At 38.1% G+C, this 24,293-nt stretch overlaps 1 protein-coding gene across 2 annotated transcripts in view; it reads left to right on the top strand.

Annotated features, from left to right (window-relative positions):
- cdc42bpb (CDC42 binding protein kinase beta (DMPK-like)) overlaps window positions 1-21,375 on the top strand; it is a 224,763-nt gene extending 203,388 nt beyond the window's left edge. For both annotated transcript variants that reach the window (XM_069916469.1, XM_069916470.1), the window contains exons 22-37: window positions 989-1,078; window positions 3,883-3,957; window positions 7,720-7,825; window positions 8,095-8,231; window positions 9,451-9,590; window positions 11,801-11,882; window positions 12,682-12,898; window positions 12,999-13,061; window positions 13,330-13,926; window positions 14,537-14,634; window positions 14,741-14,825; window positions 15,785-15,905; window positions 16,020-16,137; window positions 17,739-17,844; window positions 19,722-19,783; window positions 19,904-21,375. In XM_069916469.1, the coding sequence (XP_069772570.1) occupies window positions 989-1,078; window positions 3,883-3,957; window positions 7,720-7,825; window positions 8,095-8,231; window positions 9,451-9,590; window positions 11,801-11,882; window positions 12,682-12,898; window positions 12,999-13,061; window positions 13,330-13,926; window positions 14,537-14,634; window positions 14,741-14,825; window positions 15,785-15,905; window positions 16,020-16,137; window positions 17,739-17,844; window positions 19,722-19,783; window positions 19,904-20,032 (2,226 nt within the window). In that variant the 3' untranslated portion in view covers window positions 20,033-21,375. The remainder of the gene's footprint in view (window positions 1-988; window positions 1,079-3,882; window positions 3,958-7,719; window positions 7,826-8,094; window positions 8,232-9,450; window positions 9,591-11,800; window positions 11,883-12,681; window positions 12,899-12,998; window positions 13,062-13,329; window positions 13,927-14,536; window positions 14,635-14,740; window positions 14,826-15,784; window positions 15,906-16,019; window positions 16,138-17,738; window positions 17,845-19,721; window positions 19,784-19,903) is intronic.
- The last annotated feature ends 2,918 nt before the right edge of the window (window positions 21,376-24,293 follow it).

The raw sequence follows: 24,293 nt of genomic DNA, 5'->3' as shown, positions 1-24,293 counted from the left end.
CTTTATTAGCTTGACGTTCATTGAAACGCACGAAATTCCTCATGGGCTTGTAGGGTAGAAACAGGAATAACAATTTCTTTGGCTGCGGAGTCTCAAAAACATAGGTCATTTTCTGAAAATAAGAGATTGGCCATTTTGGACAGAGATGGAAAGAAATTGCTTCATCAAGAAGAATTGTATCTTTGGAATTCTTTACACAAGAGGTACCATATATGCAGGCAAGCAAAATGACTCGTGTTTAAGACAACCCCCTGAATTTCCACCTAAAATGTAGGTTTTGAGCTATACTCACTGGATAAGACTATCCCAGGTCTGGCACTTACTGCTGACCAGTGGAGTGATGCTGTTGGGCACATTTAATCTGCTAATCACAATATTTTAAACCCAAATTACCCAATAAAGCTTCAAATATAGAGCCAACGGCAATTAGACTGGACAGCTGGACACTGTGGGGGAGTGCTAAGACTTCACTGTTAAGGTTTGGATTTTAAACTTGGTGTGAGGGAACCCTGAAATTTCGCTGTTAAGGTTTGGATTTTAAACTTAGCACAGGGGAGCACTGAGACTTTGTTGTAGGGTTTAGATTTTATACTTATACGCTGGCTTATACGGTATGTGAAGGTTCAGTCGCAGTATATTCAAGATACAGTTCAATAAATTTTTAGACATTAAAAGAATCAATGAATATTGGTTTTGCATGGGAAATTGGCACCCACCAAAATGATCAGCCATTTTTTAATTAAATTCAATAAATTTAAGGCCTGTATGGCTTTCTTCTTTTATTTATTATAATCGTTTGAATCGCATCTGCTTCATCCTCACTTATTTTTTGATTAAAGCATTTCCTGTGGCTTGTAAAACAGTGCAAACAAATGTGCAATCTTGGGCTTTTTATTTCAGAAAATACTTCTTACTGGCAGAAATTAGGTCGCCTAATTCTTTCTTTTTTTTAAATTTTTAAGAGTTCTTCAAACTTTATATTTTCTAGAGTGGTTCTGCGAGTGGCACTGATTTTGGGGCCTTGAAACCAGAAACATCTTCTCTTTCTCCATCACCATCAGCTACTAGTAATGTGGATGTAAGTACTGTAGTGTCATATTTGTTTAACTGATAGAAATCGTCTATGTAAAATATTAGATTTCCAAAGTTTACCATTTTATGAAGTATAATATTCTTAGAATATTATTATGTCTTCTTCAACTCAATCAATTGCTCTTTTGAATGTGTGATTCTTTTTGGGTCCAAGTTCAAGTAATTTATGTGTTTAAAAAGAATCCCTCAGACACTAACCTCTTTCAGCCTAACATATTTTATTTAAAAGCTAATCAAATGGCAAATAGCTGTTAACCTTGCTCATTCAATGTTATTGAAATTATGTAGTATCCTTACTATAATCTACCTAATGTAGCATGGATTGGGAATTCAGGCACACTTGATGACCCAAATGATAACCTCTTGTTCTGTATAATCATGATTCGACAAAATCAATGTGTTTTAATGCTACCACAAGCTAATGGCACACCAAACCATTGAAGAAGTTATTTAAGTTATGGGTTAAAAACCAGTGGATCAGTATAGCATCTTCTCTTTTGGTGTTAACATGATCATTTTTCATCCATCAGGATTCTCCACAAGCTTGTTCACCCTTCAGGTGTTTTATGGTTGTAAACTTGTCATAATTCCACTTTCTTCCTCGTAGTGTTGCAGCACTTGCTATGGTGGCAAAACAAAATTACAACATGACAATTCCGAGGGATTTCACCAAATAATTTTGCATATCAGAGTTTATGAAGGACATAAAAATGAGGGGTACTTAGCTTTATTAAGTGTGATTATTTTTTGATGGCAATATTTTTGATCAGCAATATTATTTCTGTACAGATACAGTGTACTTTTTTTTGCTGTTAGCCATTGATGGATCATTTTCCTGTTGCCTCATACCTTCATAATTTGTTTAGTATTAAGATCTTGGTTTAAATTTAAGACCCTGAGTAATATCAACGAAGGCCACATTTACAACACGGAACATGAAAATCTACAGTACACATAGACCCTTCGGCATTACCTAGAATTTCCTGACTGCATAACCTTCCATTTTCCTCTATTCCATAGTCTCTTAAAAGATCCTATTATACTAATCTCCACCACTGTTGCCAGCACCGCCAGCCATGCGCCCACCCTCTCTGTGTGAAGACCTTGTCTCTTAGATACCACCTTAAAACTATGACCCCTGGTGCTGGCCATTTCAGTCCTGGGAAAAACCTTCTGGCCATCCACACAACCAATGACTCTCATCATCTTGTACATTTCTATGAAGCCACTTTGCCATTTCTTCACTGTCGCTGAATCTAAATACAGGACCTACCTTTCAAAAGGCACTTTGGGGAGAACTTCAGGAGAACTGCAACAGTTCACGTGATCATCTTACTAACTACTTTATTGAGGGCAACTAAATATGAACAATAAATGTAGGACTTTTCAGCAATTTCCTCATCCTGTTAATATATAAACAAAAATACAGCAGAGGCTTTAATGAAAGAATAAATTAAAATCTCAACCAATAATTGGGAACTTTGCATTGTAGCTTAATATGTGATTTGAAACCAAGAGCTTTTGAATAAATGTTTTGGCTATTTACTGGCATGAAAAACCTTCCATTGCTTTGTAGTTATATCACATTACCAATAGCTTTACATTACTCCTTCAAAAATACTTGTTGCACTGAACTGATGTTGTAGAATTCTTTGGCTTGGCTTCGCGGACGAAGATTTATGGAGGGGTAAATGTCCACGTCAGCTGCAGGCTCGTTTGTGGCTGACAAGTCCAATGCGGGACAGGCAGACACGGTTGCAGCGGTTGTAGGGGAAAATTGGTTGGTTGGGGTTGGGTGTTGGGTTTTTCCTCCTTTGTCTTTTGTCAGTGAGGTGGGCTCTGCGGTCTTCTTCAAAGGAGGTTGCTGCCCGCCGAACTGTGAGGCGCCAAGATGCACGGTTTAAGGCAATATCAGCCCACTGGCGGTGGTCAATGTGGCAGGGACAAAGAGATTTCTTTAGGCAGTCCTTGTACCTTTTCTTTGGTGCACCTCTGACATGATGGCCAGTGGAGAGCTCGCCATATAACACGATCTTGGGAAGGCGATGGTCCTCCATTCTGGAGACATGACCTACCCAGCGCAGTTGGATCTTCAACAGCGTGGATTCGATGCTGTCGGCCTCTGCCATCTCGAGTACTTCGATGTTAGGGATGAAGTCGCTCCAATGAATGTTGAGGATGGAGCAGAGACAACGCTGGTGGAAGCGTTCTAGGAGCCGTAGGTGACGCTGGTAGAGGACCCATGATTCAGAGCCAAACAGGAGTGTGGGTATGACAACGGCTCTGTATACGCTTATCTTTGTGAAGTTTTTCAGTTGGTTGTTTTTTCCAGACTCTTGTGTGTAGTCTTCCAAAGGCGCTATTTGCCTTGGCAAGTCTTTTGTCTATCTCGTTGTCGATCCTTGCATCCGATGAAATGGTGCAGCCGAGATAGGTAAACTGGTTGACCGTTTTGAGTTTTGTGGGCCCGATGGAGATGTGGGGGGTGCTGGTCGTCATGGTGGGGAGCTGGCTGATGGAGGACCTCAATTTTCTTCAGGCTGACTTCCAGGCCAAACATTTTGGCAGTTTCCACAAAATAGGACGTCAAGCGCTTGACGTCCTGTTTTTGATGTTGTAGAATTACTCCAGTATAAAATCTCATGGTAATCGCAGTCCAAAGTTGTAATCAGCAGTTTGCTGATTAACCATAAAGAAGGGAAGATCTGCAGGGATGTTGGTGTTAATCTTTTTAAATACTGAAAATCATTCACTACTACCTTAACTTTTCTTTTTATTTTGTGAATTTAGGAGTCATTTACACCTCAGCAAGCTACTCCTGCTGCTACAACTCCTATATTTGTACAACCTACTCCTTTGCTTAAGGTAATGCTTTCTATACATTAAGTATTTGAATATTTCTGTACAATGCAGATAGAATAATTCGGCCAATTGAATTTATGATGGCTCTCAGAGCGCAATCTTATTCCATCTTTATTTTCGTCGATTTATTCTGTCATACAGCATGCTGATTCTCCTGCTTACACTGGGCAAAATTTAACAACTAAAGGTTTTTTGGGTTGTGGGAGGAAACCACAGAGTATCAGAAAGAAGCCCATTACACCATTACAGTGCAAAGTCCATGCAGACAGTCCTGAAAGTCAAAGTTAAACCTAGGTACCTGGAGCATGTACAAGCCTCATTTATTTCAGAATAACTTTTGTAAAATATTTCTACTGAAACTAAATATGCAGATTCAAAGCCAACTGAATTTTGAACTCTGAAAATTGAACAAATTTATAACTATATACAGCACAGAACAGGTCAGTTTGGCCCAACTAGTCCATGCCGGAACAAATCCCCACCCTCCTAGTCCCACTGACCAGTACCCGGTCCATACCCCTCCAATCCTCTTCCCTCCATGTAATTATCCAGTCTTTTCTTAAATGTAAATAACTTTCCTGCTTCAACCACCTCCGCCGGAAGCTTATTCCACATCCCAACTACCCTTTGCGTGAAGAAATTTCCCCTCATGTTCCCCTTATAATTTTCCCCTTTCAATCTCAAACCATGGCCTCTGGTTTGAATATCCCCCACTCTTAATTGAAAAAGCCTATTCACGTTGACTCTCTCTGACCGTTGAACACCTCCATCAAATCCCCCCCTCAATCTTCTACGCTCCAGAGAAAAAAGCCCCAGGCTGCTCAACCTTTCTCTGAAACCCTGACATCCCGTCAACATTCTAGTGAACCTTCTCTGCACTCTCTCTATTTTGTTTATATCCTTCCTATAATTTGGTGACCAAAACTGCACACAGTATTCCAAATTTGGCCTCACCAATGCTTTGTACAATTTCATCATAACATCCCAACTCTTGAATTCAATACTCCGATTTATGAAGGCCAACATTCCAAATGCCTTCTTCACCACTCTATACTTGAGTATCAACTTTGAAGGTACTGTTTACCATAACTCCTAAATCCCTTTGTTGCTCTGCACTCCTCAGTTGTCTACCATTTAAAGTATATGACCTATTTAGATTTGCCTTTCCAAAATGCAACACTTCACACTTATCCGTATTAAATTCCATCAGCCATTTCTCAGCTCACTCCTCCAGCTTTCCTATATCTTTTTAAGCTACGGTAATCTTCCTCACTGTCCACAATACCACAAATCTTTGTATCATCTGCAAACTTACTTATCCAATTCACCACCCCTTCTTCCAGATCGTTAATATATATAACAAACAATAATGGACCCAGGACTGATCCCTGAGGAACTCCACTAGTCACCGGCCTCCAATTGGACAAACTATTTTCTACCACTACTCTCTGACACCTCCCATCCAACCATTTCTGAATCCATTTCACAACTTCCTTATTTATACCTAATGCCTCTACCTTTTTATCTAACCTCCTGTGGGGAACTTTGTCAAAAGCTTTACTAAAGTCTAAATAGACAACATCCACAGCCTTCTCTTCATCAATCTTTTTCGTAACCCCCTCGAAAAACTCTATAAGGTTTGTTAAGCATGATCTACCCCTGACAAAACCATGCTGACTACTACCTATCAATCCCTGTTCATCCAAATATTTGTAAATGCCATCCCTCAGAACACTTTCCATCAACTTACCCTCCACAGACGTCAGACTCACAGGTCTATAATTTCCAGGCTTACATTTGGACCCTTTCTTAAACAGCGGAACAACATGAGCCACCCTCCAGACCTCTGGCACTACCCCCGTGACCAATGACATCCTAAATATCTCTGTTAATGGCCCCACTATCTGTACACTAGTCTCCCTGAATGTCCTTGGGAATACATTGTCCGGACCCAGAGATTTGTCCACCTTTATCTTTTTTAACACTGCCATCACTACCTCCTCGGTTATCCTTAAATGATTCATGACCTCCCCACTATTTTCCTTTACTTCTACTGGTACGATATTTTTTTCCCTAGTGAATACCGAGGCAAAGAATCATTTAAAATTTCCCCCATCTCCTCTGACTTCTCACTCAGCCTACCCTCTCTATCTACAAGGGGTCCAATTTTATCCCTCACTAATCTTTTACTTTTAATGTACCTATAGAAACCCTTTGGATTTATTCTTACTCTGCCTGCCAAAGCCTCTTCGTGCTTCTTTTTGGCCTTTCTAATTTCTTTCTTAAGATTTTTTCTACACTCCTTGTAGTCCTCTTTCAATTTTTAAGCTCCCTGTTCTTTATACCTCTTGTACACCTCCCTCTTTCTCCTAACCAAATTTCTAATATTCCTCGAAAACCAAGGCTCCCTATGACTTCCAGCCTTTCCTTTGATCCTCACTGGGACATATCTACTCTGTACTCTCAAAATTTCTTCTTTGCATATTCTCCATTTTTCATTTACATCCTTTCCTAAAAAAAATCATGTCCCACTCAATACTCTCCAAATCCATTGTTATTCCTTTGAAATTTGCTTTTCTCCAATCCAGAACCTCAACTTTAGGCCCTTCTTTGCTCTTCCCTAAAACTACCCTAAAACTAATAGAGTTGTGATCACTAGACCCAATTGGTTCTCCAACATTAACCTCAGACACCTGACCTATCTCGTTCCCTAACAGGAGATCCAGTATTATACCTTCCCAAGTCGGTTCCTTTACGTATTAATTAAGAAAACTATCTTGTACATATTTGACAAACTCTAGCCCATCCAGCCCTCTTACTGTATGGGTATCCCAATCAATGTGAGGGAAGTTAAAATCTCCCATGATCACTAATGTTTATTACACATATATGCTATCTCCTTACAAATTTGTTCCTCCAATTTTCTTGTCCCATTTGGTGGTCTATAATTCACTCCTATTAGTGCCCTCATGCCTCCTTCACCCCTCAATTCCATCCAAACAGCCTCACTGGACAATCCCTCCAAACCATCCTGCCACCTCACGGCAGTAATGTCCTCCTTCACAAGCAGAGCAACTCCTTCCCTTTTTTTACCCCCTGTTCTATCACATCTAAAACATTTGTATTCTGGAATATTTAGTTGCCAGTCATGTCCCTCCTGTAACCAGGTCTCACTAATTGCCACAACATCATGATTCCAAGTGCCAATCCATGCTCTAAGCTCATCTACCTTGTTCACTATGCTTCTTGCATTAAAGTACATGCATTTCAGAGAATGACCCTCACATATATTCCTTTTTCAACCTTTTACCTTAATCTCCATCCTTCCTTTGTTATCTTTATCATTCTTAACTAGGTGGCCATGCACCCTATACATTGTTCGCAAACTCTGCTCCCCACCCCCCTGTCAAACTAGTTTAAACCCTCCCCCACAGCTCTAGCAAATCTGCTTGCCAGGATATTGGTCCCCCTCCAGTTCAAGTGGAGTCCGTCCCTTTTGTACAGGTCTGACCTTCCCCAAAAGATTTCCCAATGATCCAAAATTCTTATCCCCTGCCCCCTGCACCAACTCTTTAGCCACACATTCATCCTCCACATCCTCCTATTTCTACCTTCTCTAGCACGTGGCACCGACAGCAATCCAAAGATTACTACCTTAGAGGTCCTGTTTTTTTTAATGAAACCTATTCAGTAAAGGTGTGAGTGGCTACACCAATTTGTTTTTTTTCTTCTGATTTTAAACCATTTCTATTTTTACTTTCTCAGCCTAAAGCTCATCAGGTCAGCATCAGAAATTTCTCAAGCCCTACACAGTGTAGCCATTGCACTTCTCTAATGGTGGGTCTAGTACGACAAGGATATGCATGCGATGGTGAGTGATACATTAGCTATATCTATACTAATACTTTTGATATTCTTCAGGATTATGTTTTGTTGTTATAATACAAAACATATGAATTTGTAAAAGCTAATTTTGCAGCAGTTTTTTGTTTTGGTGCCATGTCAATAATGTGGTATGAAGAATGGTGTAGTTACTGGGCGGTATCCAAATTTCTGAACAGCATCTTCAGTTCACTTGAATTGCAATAAAATCCATTGTGTTTTGTTATGTACGTAATAAAACTTTACTTATTCCATTAGTTTGCTCATTCATCTGCCACGTATTGTGCAAAGACAGTGCCCCTCAAGTATGTCCTATTCCATCTGAGCAAGCAAAGAGGCCACTTGGAATAGATGTCCAAAGAGGGATAGGAACTGCATACAAAGGTTATGTAAAGGTATGGAAATTGTGCTTTCTTAAAAATTAAGACAAAGATTACATAGAATTCTCTCCAGTGTTTACTCAATTTTGGCATATTGATAAGTTTAACATAAGGGCAATGGAACAGAACTTCGTATACTGACTGATGAAGTTCTCTCTTTGAATAATTGTCCTTTGTAGATTTACTCAATTTTGTATGATGGCATTGTTTGTACTGTAACATAAGTGAAACAGGAGCATGGAGAGGCAATTAAAGTACTCCTTCATCAACTTCAGTATCAATTCAACATGTAACCAATTCTGCCATAATGTTCAAATAGTTTCCAGTCTGTAGCTTCTCCAAACTTTTTTTTTTTTTTTAAATTTTTTATTTTTCACACCATAAATCACAATAGCCATGATATACACTTTTTCTTTTCCACACATTTACAGTGACTTTTTCTCCCTCCCCCCTCCCTCCTCCCAAGCCACCCCCCCATCCCCCCCCCTCTCATCCATTTTAGTTATACAATCTAGGTTGCATTAATTCAGTTAGACAATGTTGTCATTCAACAAAAATACACCAGAAATTCTACTGAGTCCATTCTTTTCTTTTCTTCTCCTTCCATCAACTTAGGTAATGTTTGTTCCCGGTAGGTTTTCGCTATTGTATTTAATGTAAGGCTCCCATACTTGTTCGAATATTTCAATATTATTTCTTAAACTATATGTTATTTTTTCTAATGGAATACATTTATTCATTTCTATATACCATTGTTGTATTTTCAAATTATCTTCCAATTTCCAGGTTGACATAATACATTTTTTTGCTACGGCTAGGGCTATCTTAACAAATCTTTTTTGTGCATCCTCTAAGTCAATTCCAAATTCTTTATTTTTTATGTTACTTAGGAGAAAGATCTCTGGATTCTTTGGTATATTGTTTTCTGTTATTTTATTTAATATCTGATTGAGATCTAGCTTCTCCAAACTTAATGTTGCCATATTTTGGTTATTTCATTCATAAAGGCATAATTTCATGTTTTTGTAACTGAAATAAATTATGAAGGCAATAAGCTGTCTGAATCTAAATTGTGGAGTTAAAAAGTGTATGAAAATTATGTGAAACCAAATTGGCAAAGGTAGTTTGTTATATAAAAGTTCAAAGCAATTTGTGCAGGAACCCCTTATTGAAATATATTGATTGAAAGAATTATAGCTGTTATTTACCAGTACTTCCTTTATTGGTATTAAAGGTCCCTAAGCCGACTGGGGTGAAGAAAGGATGGCAAAGAGCATATGCAGTTGTTTGTGATTGTAAGCTTTTTCTATATGATGCAGCTGAAGGCAAATCTATGCAGCCTGGAGTTTTTGCTAGCCAGGTGCTGGATTTGAGGTAAGTTTTCATATTTAGAAATAACAATTTTGTAGCTTGTTTATATTTTGATTGATTCTCTTTTTCAGAGTAGGAGATATTTGTGGATATTTCCTTTGATTTGGTACTCCTAGAATGGAAATATTATTCAATATTTATGGCTTTCCATTTCTCTGTGACCCCATACAATACAGATTTTAGATTCATAATAATCTCTTGAATTCTGCATCACTGTACATTGCTAAAACTATAACACAGGTGAAACAGGAACATGGGGAGACAGTTACCGAATGCTTTACCTATGCACATCTTGATGTTCCTCTGGCAAAACTAAACTGTCAATGAAATGTACTACAGCCTTCTAAGTCTGACCTGCTTCCCTGCAGGGATCATATTGAAGGCATTGCAGCGTATTATTTATAAATATTTTCTTCTGGATTAGGCTGAACAAAACTAAATGAGCACTAGGAGGCCTTTATGACCTTTAATATTTCAACAACAGAATAAATGCACACCAACAAAGAGAGGGGAATTAAAGCCAGATTTGCATGTATGACTACAAAGACAAAGTTAAATGGAGAATCACGTTTAATGTGACACGATGGTGTAAACAGACAAAGGTTTCTAATGGGAGTGGAGCTGATCAAAGATCACAAAGGAGTGTCAGCAGGGGAAGATGAAGTTGGGATAATGAATTGATCTAAAAATTGCTAAATTGAGAGGCAAACTGCATTTGTTTGACATTATTTGTTTTTAACAAATCTGTGCTGGCTTTCAGTAATCATTCCTGTTTGCTGTTTCAAGAAGTATAAAAACTGGTACTTCCAGAAAGGGGCAAATACCCTGGCATGGAATTTTGTTATGTTACTCACAAAGGTTAAAACTAATTTGGCAGGGGTCGGGAAACTCGCTATCAATCTGGCAGATAAGAAGGTTGACCTGAATGTAGCAATAAATCAAGGAAATCCAATGCAAAGTTCAAAGCCAATGAAATGGCAATGAAGTTTTGTAAAAGATTGGTTCATTTGCAACTGGAGTATGGTGTACATTTCTAGGTGCCATACATTAGGAAGGGTGTAAATTCTTATGGAGGTAGCGAAATAAATTTACTAAAATGTCTCTAGGGATGAGGGAATTCAATTATGTGGATAAACTAAAAAATCTGGGTTTCTTTTTGGACCCAAGCAGACTGCAAGTGGGTCTGAAAGAACCATTTTTACCCAAGAAGATAAAAGGAAACTATTACCTTTGCCAGAGAAATCAGTTACCGAATGACAGAATGCAGATGATTGGCAAAAAAAAATGTTTACATTACTTTTGCAGAGCAAGCGATACGAATCTGCAGCACCAGGGTGGAGGCTCCAAGAGTCATTATTATCACTTCCTTTTTTTTTCAATTTAATCCCTAATATGTGAAATTAACATTAATATAACCATCTCAATGTAAATTACCAATGTAAATTCTTGTAACAAAAACCTACAATAGTAAACTAATTGAATTAAACTAGAAGAGACAATAAATCCATAAGATAATAAATATTCACAATAATCCTAGCGCAGGAAGGTGACTTTCAATAGTGCAGACAGTCCTCACGCTGTCGGAGCATCTATAATTAGTCTGCTAAGGGGAGGCTCCAAGCTGTTAGGAACAAACTGTTCTTGAACCTAGAAGGGCTGTTTTTCTGGCTTCTGTACCTTCTGCCCAAACATCTTCTGCAGTGAGAAGAGGTTATGACCTGTGTGGTGGAGGTTCTTCATGATGTAGCTGCTTTCTTGAGACAGCATCTCATGTAGATGTCTGCCATGGATGAGGAGGTCAGAGCAAATAGTTACAGCAAATTCAATATGAATTATTATACTCAATAAGTTCTTGCCAAAAGATTTAGTCTTAGTGGAGTATTATAGGAAACCAAAAAATATAGTAACTCTGGAGATGCATAGGAATTATTTGACTGAATAAGAAGCAGTTTTATTCAGAATTAACGAGGGAGATATTTTATAATTAGAAATAATAGCTTCCACTGATTATCAATGAACTTGTTTGAAAACATCTCCATCCCTTTTCTTTTACTCATTATGTCAAAGGACAAATAAATGGCTTAATATGCATAGGAAAGGATTGGCACAAGGTTTTCCTAGTGCACCTTTTGTAAGCAACTACAGAAATCTTTAAGACAATCTTTGTAGAAACATATATGATGTGATTAATGCTGTAAATTTTTAATTTTCAGAGATGAATCTTTCTCTGTGAGTTCAGTATTTGCATCAGATGTCATTCATGCTACTCAGAAGGATATTCCTTGCATCTTCAAGGTTCGTATTAATCTCACTAAATGAATCTTATCAATGCAGTTCTTGTGGTTTCTTCCTGACATTAGATCTAGTGTGAGCATATCAATATGAATGTAAATTTCAGTTATGCTTGGAAGCCTTTAATTCGTCTCCTAGTTTCATACAACATGATCTTTCTCCACGCTTAACTTTTTTATTCCCTGCCATGCCCCACCAAATTGTGGTCAGCTCTTCAACTTCAACCCCAAGGAATCCTTTCTTTCACACCCTCGCTCTCTTTCACTAACTCGCCCTTCAGATCTTCTCCCCAACTCTCTTTTCTCTGGAGTAGCAGGTGATTGTGGAAGGGAGACCTATTTCACACCATACAGTGCCTTTGACTCTGTAACCAAAATTACATTGGAGCTTTCCTTCCATTCATAAAAGTCTAGGACAGTGGTTCTCAGCCTTTTCTTTTCTCCACTCAACATACCACCTTAAGCAATCCCTTACTAACCATAGAGCATCTATGGCATCCTATGGTTAGTAAAGGATTGCTTAAGGTGGCATGTGAGTGAAATTAAAATGTTCAGAACCACTGGTCTAGGAGTAGGAGGGTCTGTTGGAAATGTACCTACTCATGTTAATAGCACAATCCTGCATTGCTCCCTGTGGTGAAGTACAAAGATGGATGCTTTTAAAACTTGTAACATGAATAGCACTTATTTTATTCTTGTGAACAAATCAAAATAAACACTGCTTACAGGAAGAAAGATTGATTACCTGTATGTGGCATTTATAAATGTAATGTATTGATAAAGACAACTCTATCATTCTATAGGTGACAACTTTGCTCCTCTCCTCGCCATCAAGGTCTTGTTCATTGCTTATTCTAACAGAAAGTGAAAATGAGAAGAAGAAATGGGTTGGAATCCTGGAAGGGCTGCAGAATATCTTACAAAAAAATAAACTTCGAAACAGAGTTGTATTTACTCCCCAGGAAGCATATGATAGAACACTGCCTCTTATTAAAACCAGTTTATCTGCTGCTGTTATAGGTAAGTTAGTTGGTTTATTCTTCATTGTAAAAAGAATGTAACTTCTAATACTAACCTTTCAGAGTTTCTTTTTGAACAATCAAACTCCATTTTGTTTTAGATCGTGAGCGTATTGCTCTAGGCACAGAGGAAGGACTTTATGCTGTGGAGCTAACACGAGATAGTAAGCTACTAAAGAATCGATTTACTACTTTAACTTTGGGCTTTCAGCAGTAAAAATCAGTACCTGTAACTGAAAATATTACCAATTTCATAAAAAATAAGTTGTGACAGGTTAAAACAAATTACAGAAATTAACTTCCAAACTTTTTACTAAATGTAGAAAGGTTTGAAGTATCAATAACTGAACCAAGTGTACCTTAATTGCATTATTATAAATTTTGGATGCAGGAAACCTTGCACTGTATAAAATGAATGTTCTCTGATTGCAGTGATAATTCGTGCAGCTGACTGTAAAAAGGTCCAACAGATTGAGCTTATTCCCAAAGAAAATCTCATTGTCATTGTTTGTGGTCGAAACCGACATGTTCACTTTTATCCATGGACTGCTTTCGATGGACCTGAGACGACCTTTGATGTTAAACTTGCTGAAACAAAAGGCTGCCAAACTATGGTGACTGGATCTCTGAGGCAGGGAATTGTGAGCTGCCTCTTTGTGGCAGTGAAACGGCAGATCTTTTGCTATGAAACTAGCCGAACTAAACCTTATTATAAGAAATTCAGTGAGGTTCAGGCCCCAGGCAACGTGCAATGGATGACAGTTTTGGAAGAAAAGCTATGCATTGGCTACCCTTCTGGATTTTCGCTGCTTAATGTCCAGGGAGATGGGCCTTCCATTAACCTTGTCAATCCAATGGACACATCACTTGCATTTCTCTCCCTGCAACCTTTTGATGCTTTATGTGCTGTGCGGATTAGCAATAAAGAGTACTTGCTCTGCTTTAGCCACATTGGTGTATATGTAGACTTGCAAGGCAGAAGATCACGCATGGAAGAGTTGATGTGGCCTGCACTTCCTCTTGCTTGCGGTATGTCTGCTCTTTTTGTTCAATATGTTGTCTTCTGTTTTTCTTGGCATTATTTATTTAATAAAATTCTTTTTCAGTTTAGTATTCATTTGTTATCTGTAGGGATCCTTGGAATGCACTACCTCTAGAATTTCCTGAAACGGTTTTGTGTAAGAAAAGTTAAGAATTCTCCGTTCAAATGAATGAATATGGAATTCAGAATTCAAAACAAGCGTTTTCTACACTTTGTAACTTTTTTAAACAATCCCCTTGTTTAAAGACTACATATTTCAAGTATTCTTAGATTGTTTTAAATATTTTGTTTTCATAATAAAAACCGTACAAACTGAAGAATATTATTGGCAGAAAACTATTTGGTGAGTACCTCTTTAAAGCAAAAAACACAAAAAAAATCTATGTTAGCTGCTCAGGCAGCCAAAGATCTTTCATCGAACCAAATATATTTTCTAAATATTATATTTCAGTAGATAAAGCTAAATAGTGATTATGTTTGGAGTGCCTATTTTCAGTGTTGTATATGTACAGGTTAAGCCAATTTTGGACAAATGTCACTGGAAATATTTTTTTCCCCTCACTTTAACTAATTATTTATATTTTACAACTCTGTCAGGTTATGCTCCTTCATATCTAACAGTCTACAGTGAGTATGGTGTGGATGTCTTCGATGTGAACACCATGGAATGGGTCCAAACAATTCCTCTCAGAAAGGTATATCTGATGGTCACCATGTCCAAGTTACAAAGATCTCTTCTTACAGTGGCGTTACTCAGAGTCAGATTTGCATGAATAAGATTTATTTTATTTTTATAACTAGATTCGACCATTAAATTCTGAAGGTACACTGAATCAGCTCAACTCAGAACCTCCGAGATTAATATATTTCAAGAATAACTTTTCAGGTTTGAATTAATTTTAAATAGCCACATTGGAATGAATGTTTGCCACGTATATTTCAGAACTTGATCTTTTGTTTCAAAACAATGTTTTGAAATATTGGTACTTGCCATGTTGTCTTGAACTTGGGGAACTTTTAAATAGTACAGTACAGTTGGCCCAAAACAGTGTTGTGACTTGTGCAATCAAAATCATCATGTGACTTAACTTTCAAGAGCCAGTAGCAACTGGAAAAAAATTATGACAGCAGATCATTTTTTTTCCAGTTATATGTATGTCAGGATGACTGGCAATCTCATTGTCAGAGTCCACTTTGGAGATCTAAATTGAAAAAGCCGACATTTGAAGGAATGCTTGACAGTGTGTGCATGCAGTGTGGTGCATTTTTGAGTAATTGTTTTAAAGGTGAACAATCTCTTAAAAAAGGTAAATGCATCTTGATGGTTTATGTAATAGTATAACAACTTTTCTGACTTGATTGTGGTTTGTGCCTACTGATAGTGGAAAAGGAAGTAAGTATCTGATCTGCTAAATTTCACCAGCTAGAATCCATTGGCTAGTTTAGGGCTGCCACATTTTTGTGTAAGTATCACAGTTCCAAAGTAGCTTGCACTTGCAGGCGTATCTGGCAACAGTTAACATGGAACCGCCAATTTTACAGATTTGCTTATTTGCTTGGTTCAAGTGATTGGTTCCCAGATACTTGTCCTTTTCATTTGAAAGGCTTCCTACTTCCTTGTACTAAAAGTTGTTCTTGTGAACTGTGAGTTACACTCAACTTCTCATTTAAAAAAAAAATTCTGTAAGATCAATGTACAGTCCTGCAAGCACACTGGTATGCAAGTCTGTTACGCTTAATTCACTTAAGATCTTAATCATCTAGGAAAATTAAACCTATGTTATGGAAGCACTATGTCATAATTGCCTGGCAATCAGTTTGCTTTGTGATGGGCATTATTTGCAGATGGAGACAGCTTGAATGTGCCAGACACAACAGACAACAGCAGAAAACAGATGCTCAGAACTCGCAGCAAAAAGAGATTTGCTTTCAGGATACCAGAAGAGGAACGGTTACAACAAAGGCGGTAGGATATTGTCCTTGAATGGATTTGGAGTATGTGTTGTAGTCAGAATTATTGAGGCATTTTGTAACCAATTTCTGAATTTGATGTGCGTATATTGTAATATTTTTGTCACAGTGAAATGCTGAGAGATCCTGAAATGCGGTCAAAGCTGATATCAAATCCAACAAACTTCAACCATGTGGCTCATATGGGACCAGGAGATGGCATGCAAGTCCTTATGGATCTTCCATTGGTAAATATTGAAAAATTGTGAGCTGCAATAATTTTCTTAAACTGAAATATTTATTTACCACATCCAAACTTAGCAAAAGGAATATTGACATGTATTGCATCTAGATCTGTAAAAATCAGATTTACATGATTTAAATTTTCCAATCTGATGTGTTAAATACAACCCACAAACACATTTAAAAGGATATTTGAAAACAATGTTGAGCAAGTTTTTACCTTAAGTTAAAATTAGGAAAACTATTTTATCTTCAACCCACATTTGTATTAACAGTTTCTTTCTTCTTAGCTTGGCATATCTTTATTGCTTCCAGTTCGAGAGTGTCTCTCCACCTTAGCAAGTTACTGATATGCTTAAGTCATAAAACTCGCAGTACCAGTAAATTGTTTAGCATAATTGCCTCTGAGTCAGAAGCCTGCAGTTTCAAATCTTTCAAGAGTTACAAGCTCAAAACTATAGGCTTAATATTACTACCCAGTACTGAGAGCTGTTGAGTCAGGATTTTGGTGTCTCAGAAAAATGTAAACAGTAGTAGGAGTTGAAGGTGTATCATTGGTTTCCTGGCCAAAATCATTAAAATTGATAATTATTACATTATTATTTAGAGGAGCCTGCTAATCCTATTTTATTGACCTAACGTAATCTAGGAGCATACTGTAAAGGATACAAGTTTTTTCTTTCTACTTGGGTGCAGCACAGTTAGTGTAAAACACTGTCAACAATTGGGACCATGGTTCGAATCCCACGCTGACTATAAGAAGTTTGCATGTTCTCCCCTTGTCTGTGTGGGTTTTCCATGGGAGCTCCGGTTTCCTCCCACCATTCAAAGCATACCAGAGGTTGCAGGTATCATTGGGCGGCACAGGCTCATGGGCTGAAAGTCTGTTACCGTGCTGATTGACTAAATTTAAATTTAAAAAATAATTTATTAGCTATTGTAACAATATTACAGAGTTTAATATGGAAACAAATCTTTACATTTCATTTTCTGCATAAAGCAACCTAAATAATATATACATTTTTGGAAAAAATAATATTATTTTAAAAAAAGAGGAAAATAATGAAGAAAAAAACTCAAATCCCTTACCTAACCACATTTCCAGATGCTATATGACTGATATTAAAAGAAAAACGAAGGTTAAAAAAAATTAATATAAGGAATGTGGAAAAGATACAAGTCAAACAATTTAATTACATTGGAGAAAAATTATAATGTAAGATAGTGAGTCATAAATGACCCCCATAAACTCCTGAAATCTTGTATCTAAATTATTGAAACCACATTTTAATTATTTGCAGGAATTGAGAATGAGATTTTTTTCATGTTTCCCTTAGATAATTAAACTCCTTGTTTTCTTATGTTGTGAAGACACAGAATGAATTTACTTCTCATTCATCCTCATCACCATGCCCTGAATATATCTTCCAGCCAACTTTCACGTGACTCCACCCTGGCCTCTTTGTTTACCTCTGGGTGGAAATGCTATTCCATCTTGCAGCTAGTTATACCTTCAAAACAAAATGATCAAACCAGTGACATCATGAGCATTTCTCAAGAAAGGAAATCAAATTGTACTTAATCTTTACCCTGTTGCTTGCTGCAGAGTGTATCACCAGTCTCACAGGATGAACAAGTAAAAGAAAAGCGATCCCATTCCAATCTTTCAAGGCAGCAGCGTAGCAAACAACACATTACACGTACAGCATCAGGTACTGACAATTTATTGATTCTTTGCATTAAGCACCCTGTCTTGTTATTGAGTGTTGATAATCTCATGATGGAGTAACAAAGACTTTTTTTTAAATAAATAATCTGGATCACCTCAAGAGCAGAAATGCTTTGCCACTAAGCAAGACAACTGGAGAAGGATCATTTGGTGAAGCACACTGGTTATTTCTAAGTGATAAATCATTTGAATTAGAATAAGTTTTACTTTTTTAAAAAAACGAGTTCCTGGGCATGTATTTGAATATAGAAGAAGTTGTCTTTAAAAAAAAAAAAATCACAAGTGCATTTACTCCCTCAAATTTAGTTTAGGGTGAAATATTTAGGTAAGAGCCAGTCTAGGAAAACTTCTTGCCAGCTAAAGCAATCCACAGATGCAAGAGGCCTATTAAGCAGCAATATTTGATGCTAATGAATAGGAGAATTTCCAGAACATTCTATTCTAGCACATCAGAATTTATTTTCAATGTTTTTTTTAATTCAAAATAAAAGATGAGCAAAAAAAACACTCAATGGGCCTGGCAGCATCCATGGAAAGAGAAATGGTCAGTGTTGCAGGTCTATAATCATTGAGGAAGGGTCATAGAGCTTTCAATTTCCCCAGCTGCTGCTAGAGTTTTTTTCCCCCCACAGCATTTTCTGTTTTTGATTGCTTTCCAGTATCTGCTTATTTTTTTTAAATGGTTTAGTCATTTATTGTTTCAGGCTAAGGGCATTTTTGTCAAAGCCAGCTTTTATTGTTCATTTTTAACTGCCCTTGAAGCTGATCTTCTTGAACTGTTGGAAGGAACCCCGGAAGTGTTATTGGGCAGGGAGTTCATTAATGTAGATCAAGGATCAATAAAAGAATCGGGATGTATTTGTAAGTGATGGTGTCTCCAACACATGCTCTTGATAGTGGAGGCCACTAGCTGGTGAGATGTATTCGAATAGCCAAGGTGAATAACTGCATCAAATTGCAGCAGTACCATCCAGTGAGCTGATTTGACCTGGATGATGTTGAACTGCTTGAATATTATTCTCGCTGCACTCATCCAGACAAATGGAGAGCATTCCCTTGCTTGCCTTTTAGCTGAAGAAAGGCCTGTGGGGTCCTAACTTTTCCCATGCTCTGGTAATTACATTACTTAGGTGACGAATCCAGTTACATTTCCGATCAATGATCATCCTCAGCAAGATGATGATAGGAAACTGTACAAAGGTAATAAATGTCAAGGATAGTTCGATTCTTCTTTGCTGGAGGTGTGTTGCCTGTCACTTAATGAATGTTGCTCCCCATTTAGCAGCCTGTGCAGGCACATAAACTAGTTATTTGCGGGCAGGAGTTTCTCCATTTGTTGAGTAACTGCAGTAGGAACTAAACATGCAATCATCAGTGGGCCCTTTTTGACCTCCTAGTGGAAGGAAGGTGTAGCAACTAAAGATGACCAGGACCAGGATACTGCCCTGGCAAATGCTTGCAACGATTTCCTGGAACAGAGATAGTTGACGGCTAATAACTACAACTGTCATTTTTTTGTGCAAGGTATGACTCCACTCTTTGGTGTGGTGCCTACTGACATCACTTTCACTGATGCTCCTCAATGGCAGTCACTGTGCTTTCACCTCATTCTTTTGCTTCCTTTTAGTCTGATACTAATAGGCACCCTTATCTTTGGCTCAGTTCTCATTAACGTTTTTTTGAATCTGGTTCCTGCCATTTCAGGATCTTACTTGAGTGAAAATCTGAGATTGATTCGAAATTATTTACTTACATTTTCAATACAGTGCTTCACCACTTATTGAATACTAGGACTGAGCTTAAAATGGTATCTAAAAATAGATGCGCTTTTCATTTGATGTGCTTGTTTCTTATACGTAGGTGGGGAGGCTGTTATGACATCACGTAATATCTCTGATCCTGACCAAGATTTTGAGAGAGAGGTAAGTATTTTGATGCATTTATGAGGGTTCAGTTCACATGCATTATAATGAAAATATTTGTCAGTGTTCAATTCTCTACAAGAAAATAAACTGCTGTGCATACTTTTTATTTCTCTTCAGGACTCTGATTCAACAAGGCATTCAACTCCTTCAAATAGCTCAAATCCAAGTAGTCCACCAAGCCCAAACTCTCCTCACAGGAACCAAATTACACTGGATGGTTTGGACCACTCTACTTGTGATGCATGAGGATCAACTCTGGTTCACTTTAAAGCAACAAACCAATAGGATTTTCCATTTTTACTGAAATCTAGAAAAAAAAAATGATTTTTTAAAAAATTGCTACAAGGAAGTGCCAAGAATGAAGACTAAGTTCTTCTTTTAATTCTTGCTGATTGCACATTAAATTATGAATTCCTGTTCCTTTATGAACAATTCCAGCTTACTTTGTTGGCCTGATAAACGACTAGGTTTCACTCGTATTCTTCGGTGGGTTTTGTGCAGTGTTGATAAATTGCAACCTTTAACAGCCAAATAAATTTGATATTGTGAGGTTCACATGTTCTTTTACACCATACTTTCCTTCCAAATTTCTCGTAGTTGGTAAAAGCGAAACAAAATTGACCTTGTTTGTTCATCATAGTTTATAAATATTAAGAAAAAGTTTTCTTCAGGGTATATATGACACAAGTAAATAATACTGTGAATAAGAATTTTAGTTGCCTTTTGTAATCCTGTTTTTAATCTCTGAGGTAGATGTACTTTCTTTGTGCTTGTATTGTAGTGAGAGACCACATTTATATATAAATCATTAAGGACCTAATCCAGAAGCATTAATGCTGGGAAATGCCAGACGTGACCTGCTGCATCTGAAGATAGACAATTATTGTAAAAGACATTAAAAAGTGTGGTTCTATTGCTGATCGAGGTAGCATAGATGTCGAAAGAATTGGTGGTGTCTGGGCTATAAGGAAGCCACACTTATTTGATCCTTTTCATCAACAGTCATTGCATGAATATACATTCCTAATTGTTGTATTGTTATGTAGGTGTAAAAAAAAACTTCATGGCAGTCTTGTACATTTTGATATGCTCCTGGTGAATGGAGTTAGTACGCAGATGTCAGTGTATATATAAATTCATGTTCAGTGTATGATAAACATTAATACTCAGAATTTTGTCCAAATTACATTAAAGGCTTGTACACTATAGCCGGTATATCTGTTTTATCATCACACTTGTGCCTTCTGTACTGTGCTTGACAATTTACTGTTCATACAGAAGCAGTATGATTTCCCTATTCAAGATCATTGTAAAAATATTGCATGTTTTAGTCAACCAGGCCCCCTGTCTGAATGGATGGTAATTGTAATGTGCCACATTAAGTAAACTAATCAAACTACTTTTATTTACTTAAAAGGGCTCACTGTGGAGCCTAACACTACTGGTGAAACAGTTTGATTTTTTTTGTTAATTTGTGAAAGTGGTAGTCTTAAAATCAGCTAACCACTCTTTGTAATTATGGAATTGTGCTTTGATAAAAAAGTACTGAAAATTGAACTGTCAATAAAGCATAAATGGAAGGTACCAAACTGTTTACTCTTTGGCTTGGCTTCGCGGACGAAGATTTATGGAGGGGGTAAAAAGTCCACGTTAGCTGCAGGCTCGTTTGTGGCTGACAAGTCCGATGCGGGACAGGCAGACACGATTGCAGCGGTTGCAGGGGAAAATTGGTGGGTTGGGGTTGGGTGTTGGGTTTTTCCTCCTTTGCCTTTTGTCAGTGAGGTAGGCTCTGCGGTCTTCTTCAAAGGAGGTTGCTGCCCTCCCAAACTGTGAGGCGCCAAGATGCACGGTTTGAGGCGATATCAGCCCACTGGCGGTGGTCAATGTGGCAGGCACCAAGGGATTTCTTTAGGCAGTCCTTGTACCTTTTCTTTGGTGCACCTCTGTCACGGTGGCCAGTGGAGAGCTCGCCATATAACACGATCTTGGGAAGGCGATGGTCCTCCATTCTGGAGACGTGACCCATCCTGTTTACTAGCTTGTGAACAAATAACTATAGGAGGAGAAGGTGGAAGATGTGACTTATGGTGAAACTGACACAAGGGGAAATAAGTTGAATGTGGAAGCGCCACCATGACCTTACATTCTGACACATCATTTCTTGAGTTTGCAGGGATTGTGCATTCTGCGACTCCAAAGGTATGCCCTTCAACTTTAACGTTCTGCACCAACACCAACCAAGAAATGTTTTCCATTCTTAACATAGGATCACTTTCCTTCCTTCCAGCTGATGCACACCATATTTCGCAAATATCCAATTGCAGTCAAGACCAGCCTCAAGCTGATGCCTTGTCAAACCCCACAAGAATACGAATAGAAATAATGACAGGGAGAAACAGATACAATCTGACAATACTTATCCAATTCCCTTGAAGGGCTAAGAAAGGAAAATCTCCAATTAAATGTTTAACAGGCATGAGCCACAGTTGTATTGTCCTTTAAAGTATCCATTCATCATTTCACAGGTTTTCAATTGGTTCAATCTCACTAGGTGTTTTCTTCGGTCCCTGAGCCACCAACTTATAACACCCCATAGAAAAAGCTAAGAAGGGGAATAGAGAGGAGCTTTGTGGCCACAACCAGGACTCCCAGTATTGCCCCCCAGGGGCAATGGTCAGTGTATTATGAATGGGGTGAACAGCCAGTTGCCATGGTAGATAACAGAGAAAAAAAAGTGGGTTGAGACTTTGGAGCTGGGAGATAAAAAAGTACAATTTGAAAGGATTGCTATCATTCATTACATGCGAGTCGGAGTAGGAATAGCAAAGAGATAGGATGTATATGTGATTTGAGCAGAGGTGTAGGAGGGAAGGTCTCAGATTCCTTGGGCATTGCTACCACTTCTGGGGAAGGCAGGACCAGTACAAATCAGACTGTCTACACTTGGGGAGGACCTGGATCAATGTCCGAGCAGGTCTGCCTGCTGTTGGAGAGGATTTAAACTAAGATAGAGGGAAGAAATGCAGATAGTAATGCAAAAGTTTGAAACAAAGAGGAGATCTAGTGGTCTCCTCTGAATTGGAGAGACTGGACAGAGATTGCTGCATCTTGGTTCTGTCTGCTGCAATAGAGTGAACCTCCCAGTGGCCACCCATTTCAATTCTCCATCTGATTCCCTTGCTGACATGTCTGTCCACCATCTCGTGTACTGCCAGACTGAGACCACCCGTAAATTGGAGGAACAAACCTCATCTGAATGGGCACCCATGGATGGCATTAATATCAACCTCTCTGGCTTTCATTTAAATCCATCCCCTTCTTCCCCCATCATCTCTCTATTCCTTGTCTCCTTTCACACGACATGATGGATTCTACCTAATTTCCTTATCATATCCAATTAACATCTTTTGTTGGTCTGGATTCCTCCTCCATTGTTTGAATTCTGAGACTTTCGGACTTTTCCTTGAAGAAGGGCTCAGGCCTAAAACATCGGCAATATATCTTCGTCTTCTACAGATGCTGAAAAGACTGGCTGAGGTCCTCCAGCATTTTGGTGTGTTAAAATAAAGGTCCTGTAGCCAACTAAAAATTAATACAGACAAAGTCACCAAGAATAATGGGAAGAGTGGAAAACTTTACAAGGAAACAAAGAACAACTAAGCAAGCAGTAAAGAGATTATGAATATAAATTGGCATAAAATATACAGACAGATTAAGAGGAAAATGGTGTCTGAAGTGAAAGTAGGTCCCTTTGCGGATGAGAAGGGGAAATTAATATTGGGTAACGTTACCTCAGCTTCTCTTCAAGGACCACTGCAAGCATGACATGGAAGCCTTAAAAATCAACACAGACGGCTGGGAGGATACAGCAGATGACTGCAACAAATGGCAAGGTACTCTTCATCAACACCTAGAGCAAGGCAAAAGAGTGATCTTGAGTTAATTTGAGGAGCAGAGAGCTAAGTGAAGAGCACAGCGGACAACAATTCAACTACACCCTATATTTGCAGCAACTGGCAGAGCCTGCCATTCTAGAATTGGCCTCCATAGCCACAGTCAGTGCTGCTAAACAAACCAGTGACTACCAGATCACAACCAATGGAGGTCAAGAAAGTGGAACTGGCTGAGGCCTTGTACGTCTACTTTGTATGCACCTTCATGGTGGAAGACCCAACTATCATGCCAAAGAGAGATGTTAAGGATCTCTCTTGCTAAAATGTCTTCTGGACCATTTCCTTGGATGACTTTTGCTTGAATCAGTTAATTACAGTAAAATATTGAACCGAGAGACTGAAATGCCCAAACAATTGCAATTCTGCATGTTTGCTGAGCACCAGGTTCCAACTTTACAATTTGCTGGATGGTTTTTGTAGATGTGGGAAGGGGATGAATACAAATATTTTAAGTTCGAAGTGGTCCAACTAAACAATTGGTGTCATTAGATAGTGATAATATCTATCTTCACCCCTTTGTTTCCCAATTTCAACTTCCTTAAGACAGAAGCAGA

This window comes from Narcine bancroftii, chromosome 2 (genome assembly GCF_036971445.1).
Source record: "Narcine bancroftii isolate sNarBan1 chromosome 2, sNarBan1.hap1, whole genome shotgun sequence".
NCBI classification, from domain to species: domain Eukaryota; kingdom Metazoa; phylum Chordata; class Chondrichthyes; order Torpediniformes; family Narcinidae; genus Narcine; species Narcine bancroftii.
Note: the sequence above shows the minus strand (reverse complement) of the source record. Positions and strands in the feature narration are given on the sequence as shown.